Source organism: Meleagris gallopavo, chromosome 6, assembly GCF_000146605.3.
Source record: "Meleagris gallopavo isolate NT-WF06-2002-E0010 breed Aviagen turkey brand Nicholas breeding stock chromosome 6, Turkey_5.1, whole genome shotgun sequence".
NCBI classification, from domain to species: Eukaryota; Metazoa; Chordata; class Aves; order Galliformes; family Phasianidae; genus Meleagris; species Meleagris gallopavo.
In genome coordinates, this window is record NC_015016.2 from 36,561,773 (window position 1) to 36,585,041 (window position 23,269).

Below are 23,269 nucleotides of genomic sequence, written 5' to 3' on the forward strand. Positions count from 1 at the left end.
CTTTATTCTGGTGGTTGTTCACATGTCGACACATTTATGAAAATTCTCAATGTTTAAGTCTTAAAAATTTAAGTCTTAAGTCAAATGTCTGTCAATCACACAGAGGCAGTTCTGAAACTGACTTACTTAAAAAAATGGTAGCGTATAGCCTTGCAGGCAGTGTCTAAGGCCAATGAGTATTTTGTTATCTATGGGATTGTTCTCGGTGTCATTAATCCAGTTGGTCATAAAACCAGTTGGTCATCATCGATACAAATTGATTTGGTAGGTAAATGTAAGGACATTATCTGACCTATTGAGACGTTTATCCAAATTTCAGAGTTAGAGCTGAGAGGAATTCTTCCTTTCCCCTGGCAAAAAGTGCAACAAAAAGCAAACATGCTTTTAGTTGGATTACAGGCTTGGTTAGTCATCTGACAGACAGTTTTAATGGAGTCAAAAATACATGCTGGGGAAACATGCTGACCTACTTTTCTTTCTTGCTTTCTTTTTTAAAACTTTTAAGCAAGTGAAATGTTAATTTAAAAACTCCTCATAAAATTGAATTTTGCTGACAGAGCTCACTTGGTAATTAATTTATTTACACTTCTGCTTCGGGTACGATACGTGCTTTTAGTAACTGGATTTCATCAGGTTGTTTTTATTTCTGTTAGGGAATTGGGTTACGTTAGAGAAATCCATGTTCTTTTCCCTTTCCAGGACAAAGCCATCAGACTCAAGTTAATGAATGATTTAAGTCAAATCCTCTGAGGGAGGACTTTACGAGCCATTTAAAATGACAGACTAACAAAGCGTGGTACATTTGTATCGTTTTCAGTGCATTATATTTTTAAACATTTTTAGTCTTCAAACTTGTGGGAAGAGGAATCGCTGGCATAGTGCTGTGCATTTTGCATTTGGGACTGTTTTTTACCGCATTAAGTCAGCTGATAAATCTACCTTTGGTGTTTTCTTGGAGTCAGAACTCAATGAATTTAGACCGTAGAAATTCTTCCCATAAGACATGAAAGTCAGAAATGAAAGCATTAAATCAAATGGGAAAATTTAGTAGTGAGGACAATTTATAACATTGCAGATAGAAATTGAGTGATATTGGAAGATGAGCTTTTTAAGAATGCTGCAAGCATGACTGCGTCTCTTCTTTAGAAATGAGCACACCTGAAATTCATCAAATGATGTGGGGTGCCATGTTACAGTGTCTATGGTAAAGAGATGTGCTTCATTCACTTGGCAACAGCGGATGGTTTTGATGAAGAGATCACAGAGTGAGAGAGAACATAGTGCTTTGGTTTTCTGGTCAGTCTGGAGATGCTATTCTCATTTGTTACCTCTCCATCTGTTTTAGTCATTAGCAGCTTTACCAGTGTCAACACTGGTACAGGGAGTGATGCTGCAAATCTCCTGCTTCTCATCTGTTCTGAACAAAGTTCTGGTTTCCCCTTCCCTTCCCTTCCCTTCCCTTCCCTTCCCTTCCCTTCCCTTCCCTTTCCCTTCCCTTTTACCTTCCCTTCCCTTTCACCTTCCCTTCCCTTCCCTCCAGCTAGCCAATTATACTTTGCACTATTTCATGTGTTACGGAAATAATAACACAATAGAAGAGATGTGAAGAAATGGAAATTGACAAGGATTGTATGGGTTTATGGGCATACCATTATGTTTCATATGTTTCATAATGTTTCATCTCCTTCTCTGGAGATATTCAAGTCTCGCCTGGACGCCTACCTGTGCGACCTGGTGTAGGGAACCTGCTTTGGCAGGGGGGGTGGTCTCGATTATCTCTAGAGGTCCCTTCCGACCCCTACAATTCTGTGATTCTGTGATTCTGTGATAAGAATCCATGAATTACATATTTTCTGATAGAGCACAGTATTTTTAGTCATTTTCATATCTGTGTATGTTTAGAGTCCCAGTGACACCGTAAATATAGAAAATTATTTTTCAGAGTTTTAAATATTATATGGTTATTTGTATGAGAGTTTTCTCTATATACCAAGAAGACTAAAGCTGGTATTGCATAGGTTTTAGCCATTTTGTGGCACAGATGCCTCAATAGAGGAGGCCTCAAAAATGAATCAGTGAACATCCTTTGTGATGTTGCACTTTACATGGGCAGCATCCCTCACTGTGTGAGCTGTTGTTTCCATAAAAGGATTACCTTACCCCTGTTCTGCTTGCCATAACACTGCTTCAGGGTGATCAATGAGATGGTTTATTTTGATTTTAGTGGAGAGACAATGGGGAAGAGCTTCTCAAAAAAAGTATGACTTCTGAAATTTCGTTAAAGAGAAGCTTGTTCTGATACAGAGAAATTGTTGATACTGGAAGATGGAATATTAAGAGTTTAGTGAATTTTGAATCATTCGCTGGTGACGTCGATCTACCTTCCCCGAGCAGGGAGCAAGCACTTGAGCTTCAAATTAGAAATCTTGGAAAGATGAGTGCAGAAGACAAGAGCTCAGAGCTTTTGGCCTTGTAGTCCTTGTTGTGCAGTGTTGCGCCATCTGATCAACCCATTGAGAGCTCAGGAATCAAATTCATGCACTACAGATGCCCGTAACAAGTGACATAGAGAACTGATAATTCGATAGAACCTTTTGACAGCTTCCTTCTACACGGAGGATGCTCAGTTTGCCTCCTTCTGTAATTTGAAAGAAAAACTGAGTATGTAAGTACTTTTTTTTTTCTCTTTGAATGCCTCTTCAATTTAACACTGATATTAAGTTGAAACATCCAGAAAATAATTCTAAAGTGAAAAGAGATGCAAATAATAATAAAAAAGAAATCAAATCGAGGCAGGAAGATAGCTGTTACGGAGGTAAAGCAACTCCATTATGCTCGACTCTCTCCCATAATAAAGTGAAAAGTACACAGGGAGAGAAGGGAATAAGCAGAAGTATTTTACTCATTTAAATCTACTGAGGATTGTACTTAAGAGAAAGTCAAAACTTTTTTTGACAACTTTTCCTGCTGTTTTCTAAGTCAGTTATAACTATTTCATTTGTTTATTAGGAACATTTTTCTTACTAGTATTTATGCATGACAAAGCATGAATGTATTTAAAACCTTATAGATACACTAGCTGTCACCCACAAGGTTTGTAAGATTAATCCCTATGAGTTTTGGGGTCTTTTTTCTTGGCTGGCTGTATGAGGTGGGGGGATGACCCTGTGGTTGATGAGCCTTGCAATAATGGATCAAGAACTTTAAAAATGCTCCCTAGGAACCAGGAAATGTAGAAAGAATGACAATTAAAGGGAATCACTAGATATCCTGGTCTTAACAGTTCGTTATATATATTTTTTAATGAGTATTTAATCTAATGCTGTGCGATGGATTAGAAAAGAGGGGGAATCTGGCCTCTTTCTGTTCATAAGTTTAGCTTTTCCCTCCATTGAACATTCACTCAGGGCAAATTGTTTAACTTGAGCTGGTTGGAGGCATTCCAGCACAACAGCGTTGTGCTGAAAAATAACACTGTCTTGAATTCCAAAATGCATAGTTGTTAACATCGTGGTTTGTTCAGATTTGCAAAACCTTGGGATGAGTTACAAGGGGCCAGGATAGATCCTTGTTGGTTCCTGTCCTCCAAGCTGTGCCTTCTGGGCCCAGCTGGACTCATCTGTGACATGTCTGCCGTGCAGCCTGCGGCTCTGGGGGTCCCACAGCTGTTCATCGGCTCTTTCATGAAATGAAGAAAGCTACGCTTTTGAAAATCACAACTTTCAGCCCATGCTAACCATCAGTGATTTCCCAGGAGTAATGTCCTGAGGACTTCTCCTAGAAAGGCTGTTTAGAAGTCCATCCGTACTGGAAGAAAGTGCCCAACCGGTGTTCCATGTTGTTGAAGGCCAGGAAGACAAGATGTGAGAAGAAATTGCCAGTAATGCCAGTTAATACTGTGCCGCTGTCTTGTGATGCAAGTTTCTGTCTACTGGGGACCACCACCCTCATTTAATTAAGGGCTGGTTCTGCAGTCCAGGCTCCTTACCCAGCCCTTGGCTTCCACTTCAGACGTCATCTCGTGTCCAAGTTGCATCCTTTGTTTTCATGGAGAAGTCTGGGAAAACTAGGTCAGTTTATCCAAGTAGAAATTATTATTTTATTGAGTTAACTCTGTGGTGACCTGCCGCCTGTTTGCCTTCTGAAAACGAACTCCCTTGTGTGCAGTAAGGGCTTACAGTGGAAGTTGCAGAGGCCACAGTAATCACTTTGATTTCAAATCAACAATAAAAAGGCTTCTTTTTTTAGTATGTTGCTGTTTCCTGGAAACAAGTGTCTGTCTGCCTTGCTCCTTCTATGATCACTAGCTCTGACTGATCTGGTGTGCTGTGAAAGCACTTAATGTGGAAAGGAAGATAGCTGTTACGGAGGTAAAGCAACTCCATTATGTGTTGGCATTACTGGAGATACTTTAAAAAATCTTACGGAGAAATCAGGATTTGATGTTACTTGACCTTGTGTGGCCAGAATTAAGCTCCTTAAGTCAGTAGTTGCTACCATGCCTTCTTTTTTAAGTAATCCAGTCCACTTATTCCTACTATTCCAGAACTTAACTCCCAGATAAGAAAACATTTATTTTTTTTAAATGCAAGAACAGTTGGAACATATTTTAAAGAACTTCTTTGTCATTGTACATAAAAAATAGAATATATCAAAATAGTCAGTCTGATAATTAGGTGCAGGCATGTGGAGTGATTCATGTCCTAACACGAGTGTCAAAGCAGCTGGGGTTTCTGCAGGTGTGTTGAGGGAATTAGACCCCGTGCTGCCACAATGCTCCTGCCACTACATAAAGCACGAGTGCAGATGTCTGGAGGAGCTGCGTTCATACATGTAAAGCAGCATTTCTGCATGTGAATTATGGATAGAACAATATTTATTAAACACACAAGCAGCAACCTTTGCCTACTGCATGTTTCTTTGAAGAGTCGCAGTAAACCTGGTGCTATCCCAAACTCAGAGACCCCAGCCACGATGTGTGGCTGAGAGGCAGGAACATTTTTAGAGCCTCAACTCGCCTGTGCAGCGTCTCAGAACGGGCAGCAAGATGTCAAAGTTGAATTAATTTGTTTACCTGTGTCAGCCGCCAGCTTCAGCCCCGCATTTATGGGAAGCTGATGACATGGCCAGCCAAGTGCTCTGAGCCCAACACAGCCGGCATGTGTTATTCCCATTGACCAGGGAGCACGCTGCAGCTCAGGTTAGGCTTCTACAGAGTGCTGAAGATCTTGTACTGGGTGTAAAAGGCGACCTCCTGAGCTCAGCCTTATTTTAAGGTCTGTGAAAAAGGACAATGTGAATTTTAAAAAAAAAAAAAAAAGCCCTTCTTTAAACTAGTTTACAGCTTTTTTTTTATTCCAATTGCTCAGCTATTGGGAAGAAAATTCAAATGCAGTTTTTGAGTCACTCTCATTTTACCATTCGATGAGACTATACTTTCGGTATTAATGGCTAGCATTATTAATTAAAAAATGAGGCCCATTTCCAGAACAGTCTCCACGGGCAGATGCTGGCACATGCCCACCACCTGTGCAGGACTGCACGTACATGGGAAGCCTCAACAATATATTTGTTAACTGCTCTTCTGGTGCTCTTAGGTCCACCTGGTTAAGTAATGCAGTGCTTCCCTCCTGTCTTATGATCTTATGCTGCTGGGCTGCCTCCTGGTAGAGCAGGTCATCTGGTGGCGGCAGCCCTGGCAGGGAGATTGAATGCTGCCTTCTCCCACTTCAGAGCCACACCACCTTCCTCAAAGCATCAAGAGATGGAAATAACCTCACCTCCCAATCTTCCTTTTTTTTTTCTACTTGTTTTCTTTTTTTTTTTAAGTATCAACAATCATTTGTCCTTATGAAAAAATTCTGTGCGGGTTTTCTACATTACCTTCAGAGGAATAGGTAAATAGTAGCTGCACTCTTTGTTTGATTTTATTATCCCTTTCTTAGTGGGAGGCCAGGGCTGCAAGCTGCCTATGCTGTAACACAGGCTAGCGCTGTGGTTCAGGACTACAGCTCCCTTTCTCAAAACACATCTGGAACAACTGTTCCTCTGCTTTCATGAGCTCAATTTACGATTGCACGAGGCAATGTATTCTTTGTGCTTGATGAAATACACAGTGCACGCAAGCCTCTTCAGATGTGTTGTCAGTTGGCAGCTCTCTCGCTAGATGCACCTTTACACAATTGCACAAGACACCAGGAGGTACGAATGTGAAATTTAGCCTTGAGGGCTAAACAAAGAAATGAAACTTAGCTATGAATGCGGTATTATCCATCTGCAGAAACAGATATTAGATCTGATCTCTCACTATGTTACTGTAGTTTTACACTAATAGGACTCTGCTGAGATCACTGGAGTAGCACCACTACACGACTAAAGCAGTAATGGTGATAAGTTGGGGCTGTTATTTTTAATACTGGTGAATAACATAGGAGTGAACGCTTTTTGGGTTCAAATTGTATTCACTGCATGAAACCAGCCTTAATGAAAGGTAAAAATGCAGGTGGCACATAGTTCTGGTGTTGCTGCTGAACTTCTGCTCATCCTTTTCAGGAGGCATTGCTTTGTGTGCTGAGTGGTAATGTACAAGCACAGGGAAAGGGTGCTTCCAGCTCACTCCTTTTTTAACCCCCGACAGAACTGTAGCCTTTTCGTTTACTGTCTATCCAATTTGTTTTATCATGTATAATCAGAAAGCATAGATGATTCAAAGCTGGGAGGAGTGGCTGACACACCAGAAGGCTGTGCTACCATTCAGCAAGAGCTGGACAGACTGGAGAGTTGGGCAGGTAGGAATCAGATGAGGTTTAACAAGGGCAAGTGTAGAGTCTTGCACTTGGGGAGGAATAACCACATGCGTCAGTATATGTTAGGGGATGACTCGCTGGAGTGGAGTGTGCCCTTGTGGTCAAGAAGGCCAGAGGTATCTCAGAGTGCATTAAAAAGAGCCTGGCCAGCAGGTCGAGGGAAGTGATCCTTCCCCTCTCTTCTGCCCTGGTGAAGCCACATTTAGAATACTGTGTCCAGTTCTGGGATCCCGAGTTAAAAAAAGTAGGGATCTCCCAGAAGGAGTCCGGTGAAGGACCACAAGTATAATAAAGAGCCTGGAGCATTTCCTGTATGAGGAAAGGCTGAATAAGCTCGGAAGTTCAGCCTGGGGAAAAGAAGACTGAGGGAGAACCTGATTAAATATCTAAAGGGAGGTGGGAGGCAAATGGACAAGACTAGGCTCTTTTCAATGGTGTGTAGTGATAGGACAAGAAGCAATGGCCCAGAATTGAACACAGGAAGTTCCATACAAACATGCAGAGGAACTTATTTACAGTAATGGTGACAGAGCACTGGAACAGGCTGCCCAGAGAGGTTGTGAGGTCTCCTTCTATGGAGATGTTCAAGACCTGTTTGGATGCCTGTCTGTGCTATGTACTGTAGGGAACCTGCTTTAGCAGGGAGGTCGGACTCGATCTCTTGAGATCCCTTCCAACATCTGCAGTTCTGTGATTCTGTGTGATTTGTATGATAGCTGAAACTCATTCATTATATTGAATGTGCTTATTATGAAAAACCATTTTGTTAAAACTGTTGGTGGCGTCAGGAAAGAAGTTGCAATTTGTCACGATAGGTAGCTTTCCAGTTAAACTGCAAGCAAATCAAGTACTTTTTGCTTTCACCTGTTAGGATGAGAAATAAAATAGCTGCAGCACATAGTATTAAGTGTTATAGTCAGGCCAGATAGCGGGCAGAAACAGTGCAGTGTCTGGTTTTAGTTTACAGCAGAGCACTTTCCTTGCCATCAGCAATTCTGGGTAATTCTGTCCAACAAATTGAATTGATGACATTGTATAACCCAAAGTTCTCCCAGTTGCAAGCCATCCTACTACCATGACTGTCTCATAAGAGAAATTAATGTAATATTTGTAGATGAGTAGACTGGTTTACCTTCTGGTGACCCTGAAGAAAAAAGGTCAACTTTGGGATATTTTTACCTGTAATCAGTTATCCATAAAGAGTTAGTGTAGCAGACTTCAAGACTGTAGTCAAAAGGGCAGTTGCTTTGTGAAGGTAGCTCAAAAGGGCACTTGAACAGCTAAAATCAGATGAGACAGATTTAATGGCCTCATAGTGACTTCTGACTGAAAGTTCAGATTTTGAAATTGAAATTGGGGAGTTTTGCTTTACCCTGCCTGTGAATAACAACTGTACTCTTTTTTTTTTTTTTTTCCTGTAGCATAGCTTAATATAAATTTAATATCAAACTGACTATTTAGAAGTTTGGTTTTTTGATCGCTGTGTATGCATTTAGTCACTTGAGCTGTAAGGAAGAGCAAGAATGATCACATTGCATTTGTGATTGTGTATGTGTTCAGCAAATGTGTTTGGACACCACTGTTCCATAAAAGGTGCCCTGTTCCCCATGCTATTTCAGTTTAACTAGCTGCATACAGAATTTTATCCAGACAGCTGAAGAAGTTTCTAGTAAATCCATTGGGATTTTGGCAGATGAGACAGTAGACAGTATCTACAGTGATACTTCATTTCCTTGCATAAGCCCTGTGAGTTTGGGAAAGCTCTCAGGATGGAATGATTGATTCCCAAAACTCCTTCCAATTTCAGCACTGACCAGGGAACGGGATGACTGGCAACATCCAGCAGATGATGCTGTTACTCTGCAAAGCCTGTTACAAGTGGCATGGTAGATCTTAGTAATTACTTTTGCAATTAGAGAAGGAAGTGAACGATTTTGTGCAGAATATTGGGAGATACTTGGGGCAGGACATGAATGAGATGGGAATGACACTTGTGTAGATTCATTGTAATGCATCACTAGCTGAATGTAGACATTGTGAGACCTGTCTAGGGAGAAGATGGGAAATTCTGGCTGTGTTATGTAACTTGTAGGTTATGTGAAATACACATGGAAATGTAAGTGACTGATGTCACAGTGGGTATGACTAGGTTATTTCCGTTGCAGACGTTGCTGGGCCTTCATGGGAAGTACTTGTGATTTATTTTGCCTGAAATTGTTAATGCTAGCCTTCAGTAGTTCTTTAATCTTCAGCTTCTAGAAGTTTTTGGATTATCCTATTTCATGGCGGCAATTAGTTGATGCCATTAAAGCACCCTGAGAATGGAAATCTCAGGGAAAATGTTATCTAAACAGTTTATTATTAAATTTGTCATCATATTTCTCCATCTAGTTTGACTATGATGCAGGGAAACCGTAAGGGAGGTGAAGGAGTCTGTTTTTGGTTCAGCCCATGTTACACATTTTGCACTCTATATCCTGGCTCTGACTTAAGCTGTTCTACTTATTGTCTCATCTGCCTACCACACCTGCATGCTTCAAAACACTGTTTCTGCTGGTTTTGGTTCACTTACTTGCTGTCTTTATGTCTTCACAGCTTTTCAGATTTTTAATTTCTCCTTTCTGTTTAGGATCTGATTTGTACGGGGTGTTTCCATTTATATTTATGGAGTCCTGATTTTTATGCTTTATTATGTTGGCCATGTTCTGTAGAACTGGAGCCAGCCCCAGAATGACATAGTCAATATACATTATACAATATACAATCCACAAGGGTAGACTTTATCAGTATGTTCATGGGCCTGGAAACAGTTTACAAGCTTTTGGTGTTTTTGGTTTGTTTTGTTTTGTTTTCCTAGCTGAAGTATTTTAAGGAACCTTCTCTAGGTTTCCTTCAACATTCAAGCCAAATCAGCATTTAGAACCAGCTGTTTTTTTTCTTTTGGTTTCAGGCCTTGCAGTGTCAATTCAAGATGTGCAAAGTATGACTTGTTTTCTTTTCATGTGTCTTAAAAGCAAAAAGAAAGTTGTTTAAGAAGCAAGCACATACATATATATATATATTCCATGCCGTTCATTATTCATCTTGAAAATGATAGCAAAGTAAAATAGAAGAAAAAGAATACCAAAGTCATACCTCTCTGTTGTCTTCAGTGGGTTTTTCTCTTAGCTTATTGTTCTGCACTGTCTTGGTTATTTTGATACTGTGTCTGAGTTAAATTAGTATTGTTTTTCTTCAAGAGAGTAGAAACTCTTTTTTTGCTCGTTCCATCTACTAATTTTTCAGGGCTGTGTTGCCGAATTTCGTGTCAAAAATAAAATTTTCAGGCTGATGGAATCCTTGAAACCACAGATCAAGTTTCAGGCCATTTAAATAAAGCTGTAGAGCATCCATTTGTATCATTCATTCATATAATGAAACCTGTTCTTTCAACTCAGTTCTTGATATATTAACCCTGCAGTTATCCTCATACATAAATGGGAGATGTGTTGCTTTCGTCGGTTATAATAGGATATAACCATATAAATCCCCTGTGCATGAATGGAAAAATAGAGCCCCTTAGGCTATAGGTATCAAAGGTCTACCCTATACTTACAATAGCCTAATAAGGTTATTTTGGAGGCATAGGTAATTACTCACGGACTCCCTATAGCTAGTGATTCATTGTTCACTGCTGAAACATTTCTACATGAATTATGTTTTAAACAAGCAAATCCTTGGCCTTCTGTTTCACGGGGGGGAAAAAAAAGGGAATTTAAGGGACAAAAAAATCACACCGTTTTCCATGTTAAAATACATTGTTTGCTAGTTGAAAGCAAACTGTTATTTGAAGCAATTTAGATCCTGTGTCTCACTGTTTTGAATACGTGAACGTGTGTTTCTGAAATTCACATTTTGATGAAAATATTATTGTTGTGACTAATTTGATATTTAGAAAAGAATGTGGATACGGGATCTCTGTGCTTTGAATAAAACAGTTGGAGTGAACTGTCCCTGGGGAGAGAATCAATCACTGTTGTAGAAGAGGGTGACATTTAAAAAAGAAACTCAGAAGAAAATGTCATGCTTAAAAAATTAGATTTAAACGCACTAGCTCCTGATTGATTTTTATTGCACACAGATGGATACACTGATTGATTATCAGTCTTAGAAATGTTTAGTACCTTTCTCACTTCTCTAATAATCAGAATAATCTAATTTTCAATGTCATTTAAGTTACTGTATTCAAGGTTATAATAGATCATATTTCTAATAAAACATAGCAATTATGTAATGAATAATACAAAGCTGCAAGGCAGAGTTCAAATTCACCTTCTTCAGGAAAAAACCTGCCACCAGTGACTGGAAGAGCCTGCATAGGTGAAGGCATCGTGCAGGATGATGTCCTTTGGGCTTGTGGTGCTGTCTCGTGTTGTGGAGCTGAAGGGCCTAATGTCAGAGGTTCCTGGAGTGTGCTCAGGGCACGCCTGCCATAGCTGAGCAGTATTTCTCAACAGGAAACCAGGGGCAGGTTTGAAGGCTTTAATAGTTGTCCTCGTTCTGTGCCTGGGGGAAAATGGTAGCATGCCAGGTTCTCATGAAATTTCCTTCATGGTTGTTTCTCTGTGCTTCCTTGCTAATTTCGATACGTGTCTGTAGAGAGATACTATCTCACTTAACTCTAGATGCTTTCTTGTGACAGTTGCACCAGACAGCTAACCTTATTGGTTTCTCTGAATCAGCCACAAAATATGCAATTTTCAATGTAGTTTGTTTTTGTACTTGAAGCTCCTTGCTTGTTACAAGACTGTGTACTTGTAACTGGCTTTGTCCATTAGGAAGAAGAGTTTTTAATGTGAAACGTGCATTGCCTCCCATCATTCTCCATATGTCAAATCTCAACTTTGGCATAAGAATTTGTTTTAAGATAGTTTCCTTTTGTTTTTAAAGACTGAGCAGTTTTGCCTGAAAGAAAAAATTATTTCATCTGGAAATCATGACCTAGGAAGGCCAATCCATTTATAACTACCTAGTGCTCTGCATATTTTAATGCTATGTTTGGCTTGCAATTGTACTGCTGTGAACACATGAATAGGATTCTTATCATTCTGAATTGATGGCATCTCCGTTTGTCAGGTGTGATTCTGTTGTTTTCAAGATGTTTTTTCTGTTCTTTTTCTTACAATGGGGATGGCTTGGACCTTGTACAAGATGGTTGTTAATTCTCATCCTGTGTTGATCTCCTTGTGACAGGAGAAGGCTGTGTAACATTCCCTATGAAAGGGGAAAAGCAACCTCTTAGATCACCCCATTTCTGTGCCTGCAGCCATCAGCTCTGGTACTCGGGAGCTTTCTCTAATGTGCAGCAAGATTCTGTCTTCACCTGTTCTGGGATGTTAGGTCTTTGGATTCAAGGTTTGCTGAGGTGGCTGTTGGGAGAGATGTTCCTGCATTATGCCATTAGTTACAGGGAGCACAGTTTATAGAAGAGCGATAGGGGAGAAAGGAGATGCACAGTGTCTGGGGAAGTCGGGCCTTTATCCTGATAAATCGAGGTTGGCAACAGCAGCAGTTAAGTGTTTTGTGTATTTGACTGGAATTGTCCACAACTGCTAACCTTCCAGAATTAGAAATTTTTAGTAGTTGGAATTTTGATGTCAGGATTTGGGTGTCAGGATGCAAGCCTTGCATGTTTGCACTCTGGAAGCCATGGCTGCAAGGCTGAGCATCAATCTCATCACGCACACATGGCACCATTTGCCTGCCGTTTCCACCAGGCAGGGCTGCTGGCTTTCTGCAACGAATCGACCGATGGCTTCCCAAAGTGCCATGGAGCCAGTGGGACAGCAGCCCCGATGGTGGCAATGGCAGGCAAATGGTGCCCCGTGTGAGTGGTGGCCTTTGCAGCTGAGTGTTGTGCAATTGCTCACTCGCTCCCTGTGCTTTGTGGTGTTTCTGAGATTTGTTAGCTTAACAAATAACTTTGAAATGTTTAAGGACAAGAGTAGTGTGGTTTTGCAGGAATGCAAACTAACTGGAAGCACTAGTAGTTGTCAGCACAGGAACAAAAACAGTTAACTGGCACACAAAGCTGTAAAAGGTCACGGGGATCTCTAAGAGGCAAAACAGCAATGGTAACATTTCAAGTCATGAATCTATTGCTGATTAATCATTATAGTACATGAAAAGTACTGTCAAACTATCTTCTGGGCATCTAGGGAAGCAAAGGTTATGCAAGCAATTGGAAAAATGGTGTTGTGAGCTGAAGGATCTTTTCCATTGCATACGTTTCTGTCACCTTTGACAAATGGGAGCACGAGAACTCAGCATGCCATAATTTTACCTGATGATCCAGAAACTGCCTGAATCTTTTGGGCTAGATCCCAGACTCATCTGGCCAAGTAGAAACTGGATTTGGTGGACGTGAAGGCACTGTGTTTGAGACTGGACAATACCCAGCGTTATGGCATGCTTGAAAAAAGCCTGCTCAAGCACAAGAATTGCTGGATGGTTGCTAAATGAGAGAGCTGGGGTGCTCTGAGAGAAGCTGTTCATGCCTTTCCTTTCCTTAGTTTCACCTACAGCAGACCCTGCTTTTCTTGAAAGCACCCTACAACATCCATTCCATGCCCTTTGCTTCAAGCAGAGGAGGGACAATATATTGAAGGCAGTGAGAGACCTAGGGTAAGGGGAGAAGACTGTCAAGGGCAGAGAAGGGGCAGCCTCTGATGTTCAGTCCCTTCTTCCATCAGGCATTGAGGGAGCATCAGAGGGTAGGGGCTGGTCTTCAACACTGAGGCATCAGAAAGGGCCCTCACCTCCTTACAAACCCTGCCAAGGTTCCTTGTAGGTTTCTGGGTGTGGAAATGCCTGTACCAGCATGCATGGAGATGACATGGAAGCTGTCACGGGAAGACAGATGGGAGCAGACATGCTCAGGCTTGGGCGTGTGTCTCTCAGCTGTCCAAGCAGGTTGAGATGCATGCCGACATGGCTTACCCACACACACAGGTACACCTTATTCATTCTCTTTCCCGTCACACACCTTATTTTTGTTTGGATTTTGTAACTTCTAGTATTTCTCACAGGGCAGGTGAACTTCCATACTGTCCCCTATTGGGAACTCTTAAATAATGCAGCCATGGAGTCAGAATTTAGTGCCCAAGTAATGAAATTCATAACCTGAGTTTTCCACAACAGCATTAAGTGTGACATAGATTCATCTCTTGCATATCATCATTAAAAGGCAATGGAATTGCTTCGAGGATTGATGTGATCATATGCATGTAAAGACCAAGATACAAAAAGGTGTGATTTATGTAATATAAGCATCAGCTGTAATCCAAACCTATTCCAACACGCAGTGTGACAGTTCCTGTTCCCCAGGCAGTGATGGCTTTGGAATTTACTGTGTAAATATGTATGTTTATGTGTTTTTATTTAACTCTTCTAAGCATAGTGTTGTCTTAATCTTTTTCTCTCCTTTTTTTTTGAGTTGAATTATAGTTGAATCTGCTTAATAGTTCAACATAGTTGAAATTCTTTATATGTCAGATGCACTTTATTGTGTTGTCTTACCGGGAATATAGAAATACCACCAGGTCTCATGCAGCCTTAGACAAATCTAGAAAATAGGAGAAGTACACATAAAGCAAGAAGATAAATGTTATATGGGTTATAATGTTATTGCAAAGAGCATCAGAATAAGAGAAAAAGCTAACAGTGAGCAAGAGCTGTTCTTAGTTCTCAGGACTTGTTAATTCTCCCCTTCTGTCCTTCCTACCCTTCAGTGATTTGTGTCTGCAAAGGGCAGATCTGGGCCAGTCTGATGTGGACAGACCAGCAACCATCTCTATGGACTTGGAAGGGGAAGGACCTCAGGTCTAACTGAAGGGAGAGCTGTGAGGTGTAGCACAGGAGCAGTGGCTGGAACGCTGCACGAGTTATCTCCTTGTATCTGGGAGCTCTTGGCAGCTGTTCTGAGGACTGGCCTAAATAAAGTGTTTGTCTTCTACGAGGAGTTCAAAGCTATTGAGATAAGTAGTTGCTGAGGCTGCCTGTTAAGCAAATTTGTCAATTGTAGAGCTATAAGTAAATGGGGCTTTATTACAAAAGCTTATTGCTTTTTGTGGTTGTGTAGGAGTTTACATAATTTTCTAAGGAGCTCTTTTATCTTCTAAGTACAGCCGTGATTAGGATTTACTTCTGGAGTGCAGTGGCAGTTTGGAGCACTCAGGATGTACATGTCAGTCCTGGATGTTTTTTTTCAGTGTGTAGGACTGCATTTGTGCTCTGCCTTGGGATCCAGTGAGCAAGTCGGGCAGGACATCGGCTTTAGGAAAATATTTGTAAAATAGCTGGAGGGATGCAACTCCCCAGTAGCAGACTACACTGCTAGCACAGAACCTTCATGACCTCCTGAAAGGATGCTCTGGCAAGGTGGGGGTCAGCCTCTTCTCCCAGGTAACAGTGATAGGGCAAGAGGTAATGGCCTTAAGTTATGTCAGGGGAGATTCAGGTTGGATATTAGGAAAAGTTTCTTCTCAGAAGGGGTGATACGGCATTGTAACAGGCTGCCCAGGGACTTACCATCCCTGGAGGTGTTCAAGAACTGCGTAGATGTGGCACTGAGGGGCATGGGTTAGAGGGTATGCTGGTGGTGGGCTGGCAGCTGGACTAGATGATCTTAGAGGTCTTTTCCAACCCTAAGTATTCTATGATTCGCGATAAGGTACACCTTTGCCTTTTCTGTCCACTTTTCTTGGCATCGTTAGAGTCTGTAACTGCAGATATATAAACTGATGGTATTTGACGTTAGGCTTTAATCCACGGAGGTGCTCAGCATCCCAGCCCTGATCCAGCAAAGCACATAATTGACTTCAGTGTAGGGTTATTCACACAAATGAAGACAAGTACATCCTTAAAATATTTACCAGAGCAGGTTCAGAGTTCTCTCAGTTGGAAAGTTCAGTAAGGAAACCAAAGCCATTTGTGATGAGGTATGTACCTCATCCACTCATAAAAAACATTCAGTGTCCTATCCTTTGTTTTCTGGTGCATGCCTTACATTATTTCTGTAGACACCCCTGACTCTGCTGCTTTTCCACCTTGCTATTTTCCCATATTGCACTTAATTTTCTCTCAGAAACAGCACCCAGAGGAACATGAATCTAGCTGTGTGTCATTCAGTCTTTAATAAATGCTGTAGGTGACACTGAATTCAAACCTCCTCTTGTTCCTGCAGTGTCCAGTGTTTGCCTACATTTTTGCCATCTTGTAGTTATAGACACAGAGCAAGCGCCCACAGAAGATGGGATACTGTGGAGATGGACCTGTGGAACCCACTGAGAAAAAAGCCAGCTGTGGGCTTCTGCTGGTATGAGTAAGAACCGGCAGGTGCAGGCAGACCATCTTCATGTGTGCCATTCTCCAATCACACCCTCAGAATTTGGGGCTCTGGTCTAAATATCGGGGTTTTGAGCCCTAGTGGATGTTAATGCTGTTTTGTTTGTCCAGCAGTGGTTAGTCTTTGGAGTGTTTAATATCAATATTGAGTCTCTGGGGAGAGGGACTGATTTTGTTTGGCTTTGTTGTAAAGTCTGGTGGGTTCCTCATGCATCTGGTTACACTTAAAATGTTAGCTTTAACTAACAGCAAGTCTCTTGATAAAATTCACAACTATTGGCAATGCTGCAGACATAGATTTATCTCCTGGGCACATTTTGTAAAATTAAGCTGTTTTCATTAAAAGAACAGAGAGTAGCATGGTGATAGAGCAGCTGTCATATTTTATTACAAAACACAAATATGTGGGAAATCAATTACAGAACGAATGCAGCACAATGCATATTTCCAGTAATCCCCCACAGCCCGGGGAAGGTAGAAGGCTGATCCTAGGGCAGGAGCAGATGGCAAGCGACTTTAAGATAGCTTCACTGCAGTTTTTCCTCTTTCAAGTGTTTGTGCTTCTCCTTTGATCTTCAGATCTTGAGTTCAATGCATTTCATCTTCTTTCATTGGCTGTTTTTGAATTTAACTTTCCCCTTAAATAATTTTTGCTCGGTGGAGTTTGCATTAAGTGTGGGGTTTGTTATATTCCATATTATGAAATCTAAAAAGAGAAACCATTACTGTCTTTGTTCAGTACAGTTCACATCCAATAAAATACAAGCTACATCACTGCAGAGAATTTCTCCATTCACCATGCACAACTGTAATGCTGCAATGAAAAAATCACACCTTGCAGAATTAAGGAGAGACTTAGAATGCATGTGGAGTTGTGGTAGACTCTGTTGGAGGGTAGGTGCTGTGGGATTATAATAGCAAACCCACAACGAGAACCTATGGAAGCTTGGTTTCATCATTATTCCATTAAATTCAGTTTTTATGGATGAAAAATTAGCTTGTGTACATATTCTCTGTGAATATAATGTTTTATCTCCACTTAAAATAATTTATGCTTAAAGTCAAACAAAATACTTTGTGATATTTTGAAACAGAGCAACAAGCACAACATGGGGTGATCTGAATCATCTGTGCCTGTTCTTTTTCTACAGCTGTCAGAAATGATAGGAACAAAAAGAAGAAGGAACCTACAAAGCAGGAGTCCACAGAAAACTATGAAATGACAGCAGAGCTGGATGATCTCACTGAGAAGATCCGAAAAGCTCACCAGGAAACCTTCCCCTCGCTCTGCCAGCTGGGAAAATACACTACAGTAAGTATGATTTGGGGGAAACATATTCTGGATACTGGTGGATGATGTGAATTTTGTATCGGAGGCTTTAGACGTTTGAAATAGATGCAGAGGTCTGTTGGCTCCTTGAGTCTCCTTAGCCAGGAAGAAACTGCATATATGCATGGAAATATGTGCACTTAACTGTAAAGCATTAGTTAGCAGTGTTATGAGACTGGACAACTAATCCAGCAGAGACAAGTGTGGTGTCCATGAGTGAATTACATTCCAGCACTCATTAGAAATGTATTGGTTTCCAAAACACACACTGCTTTTGTGTCAGCAGTTTACAGCGATGCAGGTGTGGAGTTCTTAAATGCTACTAGTGACTGTCCAAAAGCTATCATGGTCAAATAAAATAGGAAATGTTGAAATAAGCTAGTTTTCAAATTGCTCATTTTACACTTTATTCCTCTTCTAGTCTACAAAAATACTACAAAGCAGCAAATGCTTCTGCTGCTTTTTTAGAAGTGAAAAATCAGCCTCAAGTCAAGAAGCAGGAACTTCTCTAGAGGACAGTTCTGGGAAATACTTTTTTTTATACATATACGAGAGAAAACCCAATGTCAAGTTTGCCAGTGCAGTAATGAAAGAGAATAAATGAAAACTAAATGTTAGCTATCTGCTGATGAATGACTTTGTTGGGTTTGGACTGGCTGTCAGGTGAGCAGTACTGGCTGATGCAAAGAGATGTGTGAAACATCCTCCTGTAAAGAGGCTGGGAGTGGCTCCTCCATGGTCCTCTGCCCCAGTTGGGCACCTGGAACAGAGATCTGGCATCCTGGTAAAATTTGTCACTGGATTGCTCTCTGTTTTGAGTATGTGCTCTACTCCTGAAACAAACATTAAGTTTCTCAAATTGTAATTTACGCAAATTCATGTGTGGCATGAATGTTCAGTGAATGGGGTGCTGCTTTGTGGCATACTTGCCTGTATACTACTTGCAGTGTTCAAAAATCTCTGATCTAGGTATAAAATCTTGTATTTATGTGCCAGAAAAGCAAGCATATGTGTTGTGCTGTTAGAAAAGAGCATATTTTCCATGTCACTGAAAATATTTTCACAAGTATTTTTCACATTTAATTTTGAGACCTGCATAAAATTGTTAGTGCTGGGGAAGTTGTCTGTCCTCTGCACGCTTCTCTGGTGTTTTCTCTGCTTGCGTTAGATGTAGTCAAAACAATCCATGTAGGCATGCTGGTAAATACTACTGCAGTAGGCAAGCACATCCAGCCCCCTGGGGATGAGTGCAGCATGAGAGGCTGGAAGCTCAAAAACAACCAGCTGGTGATATAACTAAAGGCAAGGCTGGAGGCTGTGGGATTCATAGTGTGTCTTTTCGGGGAAATTCCTAGGTTAATGTCTTCCACCCCTCCTCACAGTACGTGTGGTTGTGTCCCCAACTTGAAGGGAATAAAATCTTCCAGGCAGGCTCTCGCACTTCTGCTAATGCAAGAGCACTTCTGAACAAGCGTGAGAGATCTTTACAGTTCAAAGACAGTGAGTTTATGCCTTGCAGAAGAGGTGATCGGATGTCTGCAGCTGGGACACGTAGCCAGACTGGTATGCATGCCAGAGTTTATTGCTCACAGGCTGCGTTGCAAATGACTTGGCTATCTCAGAATAATGTATCGGTATACCTCCAAATGTGAACGTTTTGTTACAAACCTTTGTGTTACCTCTGCATTAGAAAAGTGCACTGCAGCTGGTGTGTCAATACTTAGTACTGGTAATTGTCCAAGTTCCCAAAGGCTGAAAGATAAACCTGGGCACCTATGTGCTTGCGTGGATCACAGGCTTAAGTTTCATTAATATTTTAGTTGTTGAAATGATACAAATGGAAACTGGAAAGGGTCTTGATGGATATCATACTGCCGATGCCTTTGTTCTTGGGTTCCTGCTGAACCTGATGATGTGCTGATGCCCTCAAAGAAGTGTCAGAGCTTGTTCTGAGAGCACCTGGATTTCAGAAATGGACAAATCTGAGTCATAGAGGGGCCCTGTGTTGCCCCAAACTGACCGTGCTGACTCTGAGGCTGAATAGAGACTAAAGTCCTTGCTACTTCGTCATGATTTGGAACAATTCAAGTCCCAATACCAAAATTATACTGAAAGAGTTATTTTTAGCTTACCTGGAATCTTGAGAGCTCTACATCTTCCTTCAACAGCTGCATCAAAGCGGAGAGTGGTAGTGCCTAAATATTAACTGTCCTCTGGCTTCATTCTCATAATCTCTGTGTGAAATGCATACTTAAATCTCTCATCTAACTAAGGCCTGGTGACCACTCCAGCATTTTAGATAGGAATTCAGTGTAATGTCTCATTTGTGAGAGGTGTCTTTGCCTGGCTTTGAAAGGGACGAAGGTACAGCTCTCCATCGTATGCTTCCACGCAAGAAAACACCTTGGGAAATGAAATATTCCTAAATATCCCTGTGACTGGAGTAAAGGGCCTTCATCTCCAACTGGCTGCCAAGCAGTGGAATGGAGGAGAAACCAGACTGCAGAGATCAGTGATGTTCTCAGGCTGCAATGAGGTGTTTTGTACTGGGTTGAGGGACACAGCTTCAGTCCTCGGACATCAGCATGGCAGGGTTCAGGTGGTAGTTGTTCCTTTTAATACACTTGAAATAGAGATCAGAACTCAAAAACAGAAGCGTACAACCCTTTTGCTAAATGCTGAGCCCAAGGGGAGCTAGAACCATATGAAGCTTTAATTTTCCTGATAGCAACAGGCTGGTACAGGTAGAATATACAAAGTCATGTTTTCTGTCTGCTCCTGCTGGCTAACATTCATGAAATATGGTGCTCTCATGCTGCACACCATACGGATTGCTTTTGTAACCTTATAAATTTTGACTTAATTTTTTAACTGAGAGGTGAGAAACGAGCATACTGAATCAGTGTGGATTCACTCGAATTTCATGCGCTCAGCACTTGCGTAATGATGGGAAGTGTGGACGGAAGAGTCTGTTCCATGCGTGTGATTCCTGTACGCCTTTGGTTATGTGATCTTTTAGACTAATTTAAAACAGAGTTTTGTTTGTTGCTAAAATGAGCGAAGAATGTCAGTATAAGAGAGTGGAGGAAAAAAGAGTTTGCCAGAGATACGGTCATAAAAAAAAGAAAACCTGTGCAGACATTTGGCTTGCATATCTGACTCCTCTTCTTGAACACTGCAGCCTGCATTTCCTGCAGGAAAGGTTACGTGGTTATTTTTTTCCCATTGTGTATTTTTACCTGATCAAAAATACTGGTTTTGGAAAAGCATTTCAATTGCATTTTTTATATCCATCTGCTCTTTAAAAAGAAAAAGTGTCCCTATCTACAATAATTGCTGTACTTTGCATAGTTAATAAAAGTCTACTTAAAATAATGAGGGAATAGCGCTTGTATTAAATTCCCTGAGTCATCTGCCTTAACAGTTGCATTTGGTAGGCAGGGGCAAGTACAGTTCTGTCGATGATGAGAATCAGCAAGCTCTTTAAACATAATGGATTTCAAAAGTCCATCATAAATAGATCTGTTTTATTACTGTCATCCAGGTAAGAGAAAGTGCCATAGTAATTTCTCTAGAGATGTCATACTTTATAGTATAATTGAGTGTAACTATACTGCTCGTCCCTTGAGACTGGTACTATTTGTAAGTCTGCAGCTGTGTTACATCCAACCTCGTGATAAAGGGAGGATAAAAGGGAAAAAAAAATTTACTCTGTTGGACCTTTGCTTCAGTTTCTCCCTGGTTGCTCTTTGCCGGCTGCAAGTAGAGAGGTTTTGCCCCTCAGCGGCGTTTTGCTCTTTGTAAGTCCTTGTCTTAGAAGTGACACGGCTGTTGTTCAGTGCCAGTGTAGAGGAAATATATGTCTTGATGCTGGGATTGAGCAAAGAAGTGGGTTGTGGTCCTCAGTGAGCCTGCAGGAGCTGGAGTGCATTACTGCTTTTACTGAAGAGGCATAGCAAGTGTTCCTGATTAGGGCACAGTGCCCCTGTGAGCCTTGTTTCATTTGTAAAGTAGATTTTAAAGACAGTGGGGATTCTGCTACTGTGTATGTTTCTGGGAGTAACTCATCCTATATTGCTAATGTGGAGATAGAGCAGCCTGCAATGAACAAAGAACAAAAATGATGGAAAAAATGGGATCAATTTATGTGGCAAAAATGGCTGTTTAATTGGATTTCATAGCAAGGTTGGGCTTTTCCACTGATAAAGATGTCACCAGGGTGTATTACAGTATTGTTCCACCATATGTGCGCTGGTGCAAAGGCCTGAAAAACATGCAAGGCTGATCCTGGAAAAGACACCCAAAACCCTCCTGCTTCAGTACAGTATTCAGGAAAAGCCGTAATGCCTGCGTGTTTTTCACAGCGTGGTTACAGGAGATCCTCAGGCAAATTTAATCAGAGTTTCTAACAGGCATTTTATTAACCCCGTGCTTTAATGTTCAACCTATATGTCGATACCAAGTCTGTTTTGTTTTTACATATTGAGAAATGCTGCTCAAAATCTAGCTATTTTCCACGGTGTTTTTGACTAACATCCATTACCAGATAAAATGTTGAAAGTCTTCCCATTTGTGGCATCTCAAAGACAATGTGTAAACCCCATTAGATCCAACACTGAGGAATCTGGCAAGCTGCACAATAAAACACCAGGTTATTTTGTATTTTATTAACTGCCCCTTCTTTTCAGTTTGCATAATGGTGAGTTAGATTTACATTTGTTAAGACGGCTGTGCATTACTCTTAATAGAAGACATGTCAAACTTCCCGTTGCCAGTACTGCAGCATGATAAAGTAACCTCATATGATACTGATGAAGATTTCGTTCACACTTGCTGGTTTCATGCAACGTCTTTTTTTCCAGATGGATACCCTATTGTAAAATGATTTCCTGCTTTAGGCTCTGCTTTGTGTAGCTCTACGCTATGCCATCTTTCTATGAACTGGATAAACTGCCTATTAAATTTAATTACAGCCTGAATGACTGCACATCTTGATCTTATTTTTCCTCCAATGTACTGTATTTCACCAAGGTCCTTGAGGATGAAATAAAATAAATCTGAAGGATGCATACTCCAGTAGCCGAAAGAAATGTTTCAAAGGGCATTACAATGACTGTTAACCCATTAGTTTTGGACCATTTTGAAGGCAATTCTTTAGGCTTAGCATTATAAAGACATTTTCTCCTACTTTTAAATCTGTCATTAAGAAAAAAAAAAAAGAGTTGTTCCCAGAGTAAAAATTCAAATAGAAGTAGTGAAGTTAATTTCTTATCCCTTAAGAAGAGAAGCAAAGAAGGACGTATATCATGCATTTAAATACTTTTTAGCATTTCTTTGTAATAGTGGCCTAATATAAATATTACCGGCTTGAATCTCTACTCTGTTGCGAGTGAAGGTGAGTGCCAGCTGGTGGCTCCCCTAGGACTGCCATGACCTTCCCTTTCACAGCAGACAGTGGTGATGGCACATGGCAATGCAGCACTGGGGCAGGGGGAGGGCTGCAGGAGGCTGGGGGAGGGCTGGGCCTGCTGACAGCATCCATGGCCCTGCTGAGCTCATCCCATTCTCTACGTCCCCATTCTACCCGTTCAGTCTGTCCTGCCCGTGAACAGAAGAAAGCCAATGGCACCAAGGTGACAAATGCCTGGGTACAGCTTTTGCTACTGTGTCCTAGAAAACTGTGGGCTTTTGGATTAAGATATGTGAGATGCAACCTGAATGTCTTGGTGGCACTTTGAGCAGGAGGATG

The 23,269-nt window shown here is 41.1% G+C and overlaps 1 protein-coding gene across 3 annotated transcripts in view; it reads left to right on the top strand.

Annotated features, from left to right (window-relative positions):
* The window catches only part of RARB (retinoic acid receptor beta), a 311,624-nt gene that overhangs the window by 276,316 nt on the left and 12,039 nt on the right, over positions 1 to 23,269 (top strand). For all 3 annotated transcript variants that reach the window (XM_031553940.1, XM_010712869.2, XM_003207191.3), the window contains one exon: positions 17,342 to 17,502. In XM_031553940.1, the coding sequence (XP_031409800.1) occupies positions 17,342 to 17,502 (161 nt within the window). The remainder of the gene's footprint in view (positions 1 to 17,341; positions 17,503 to 23,269) is intronic.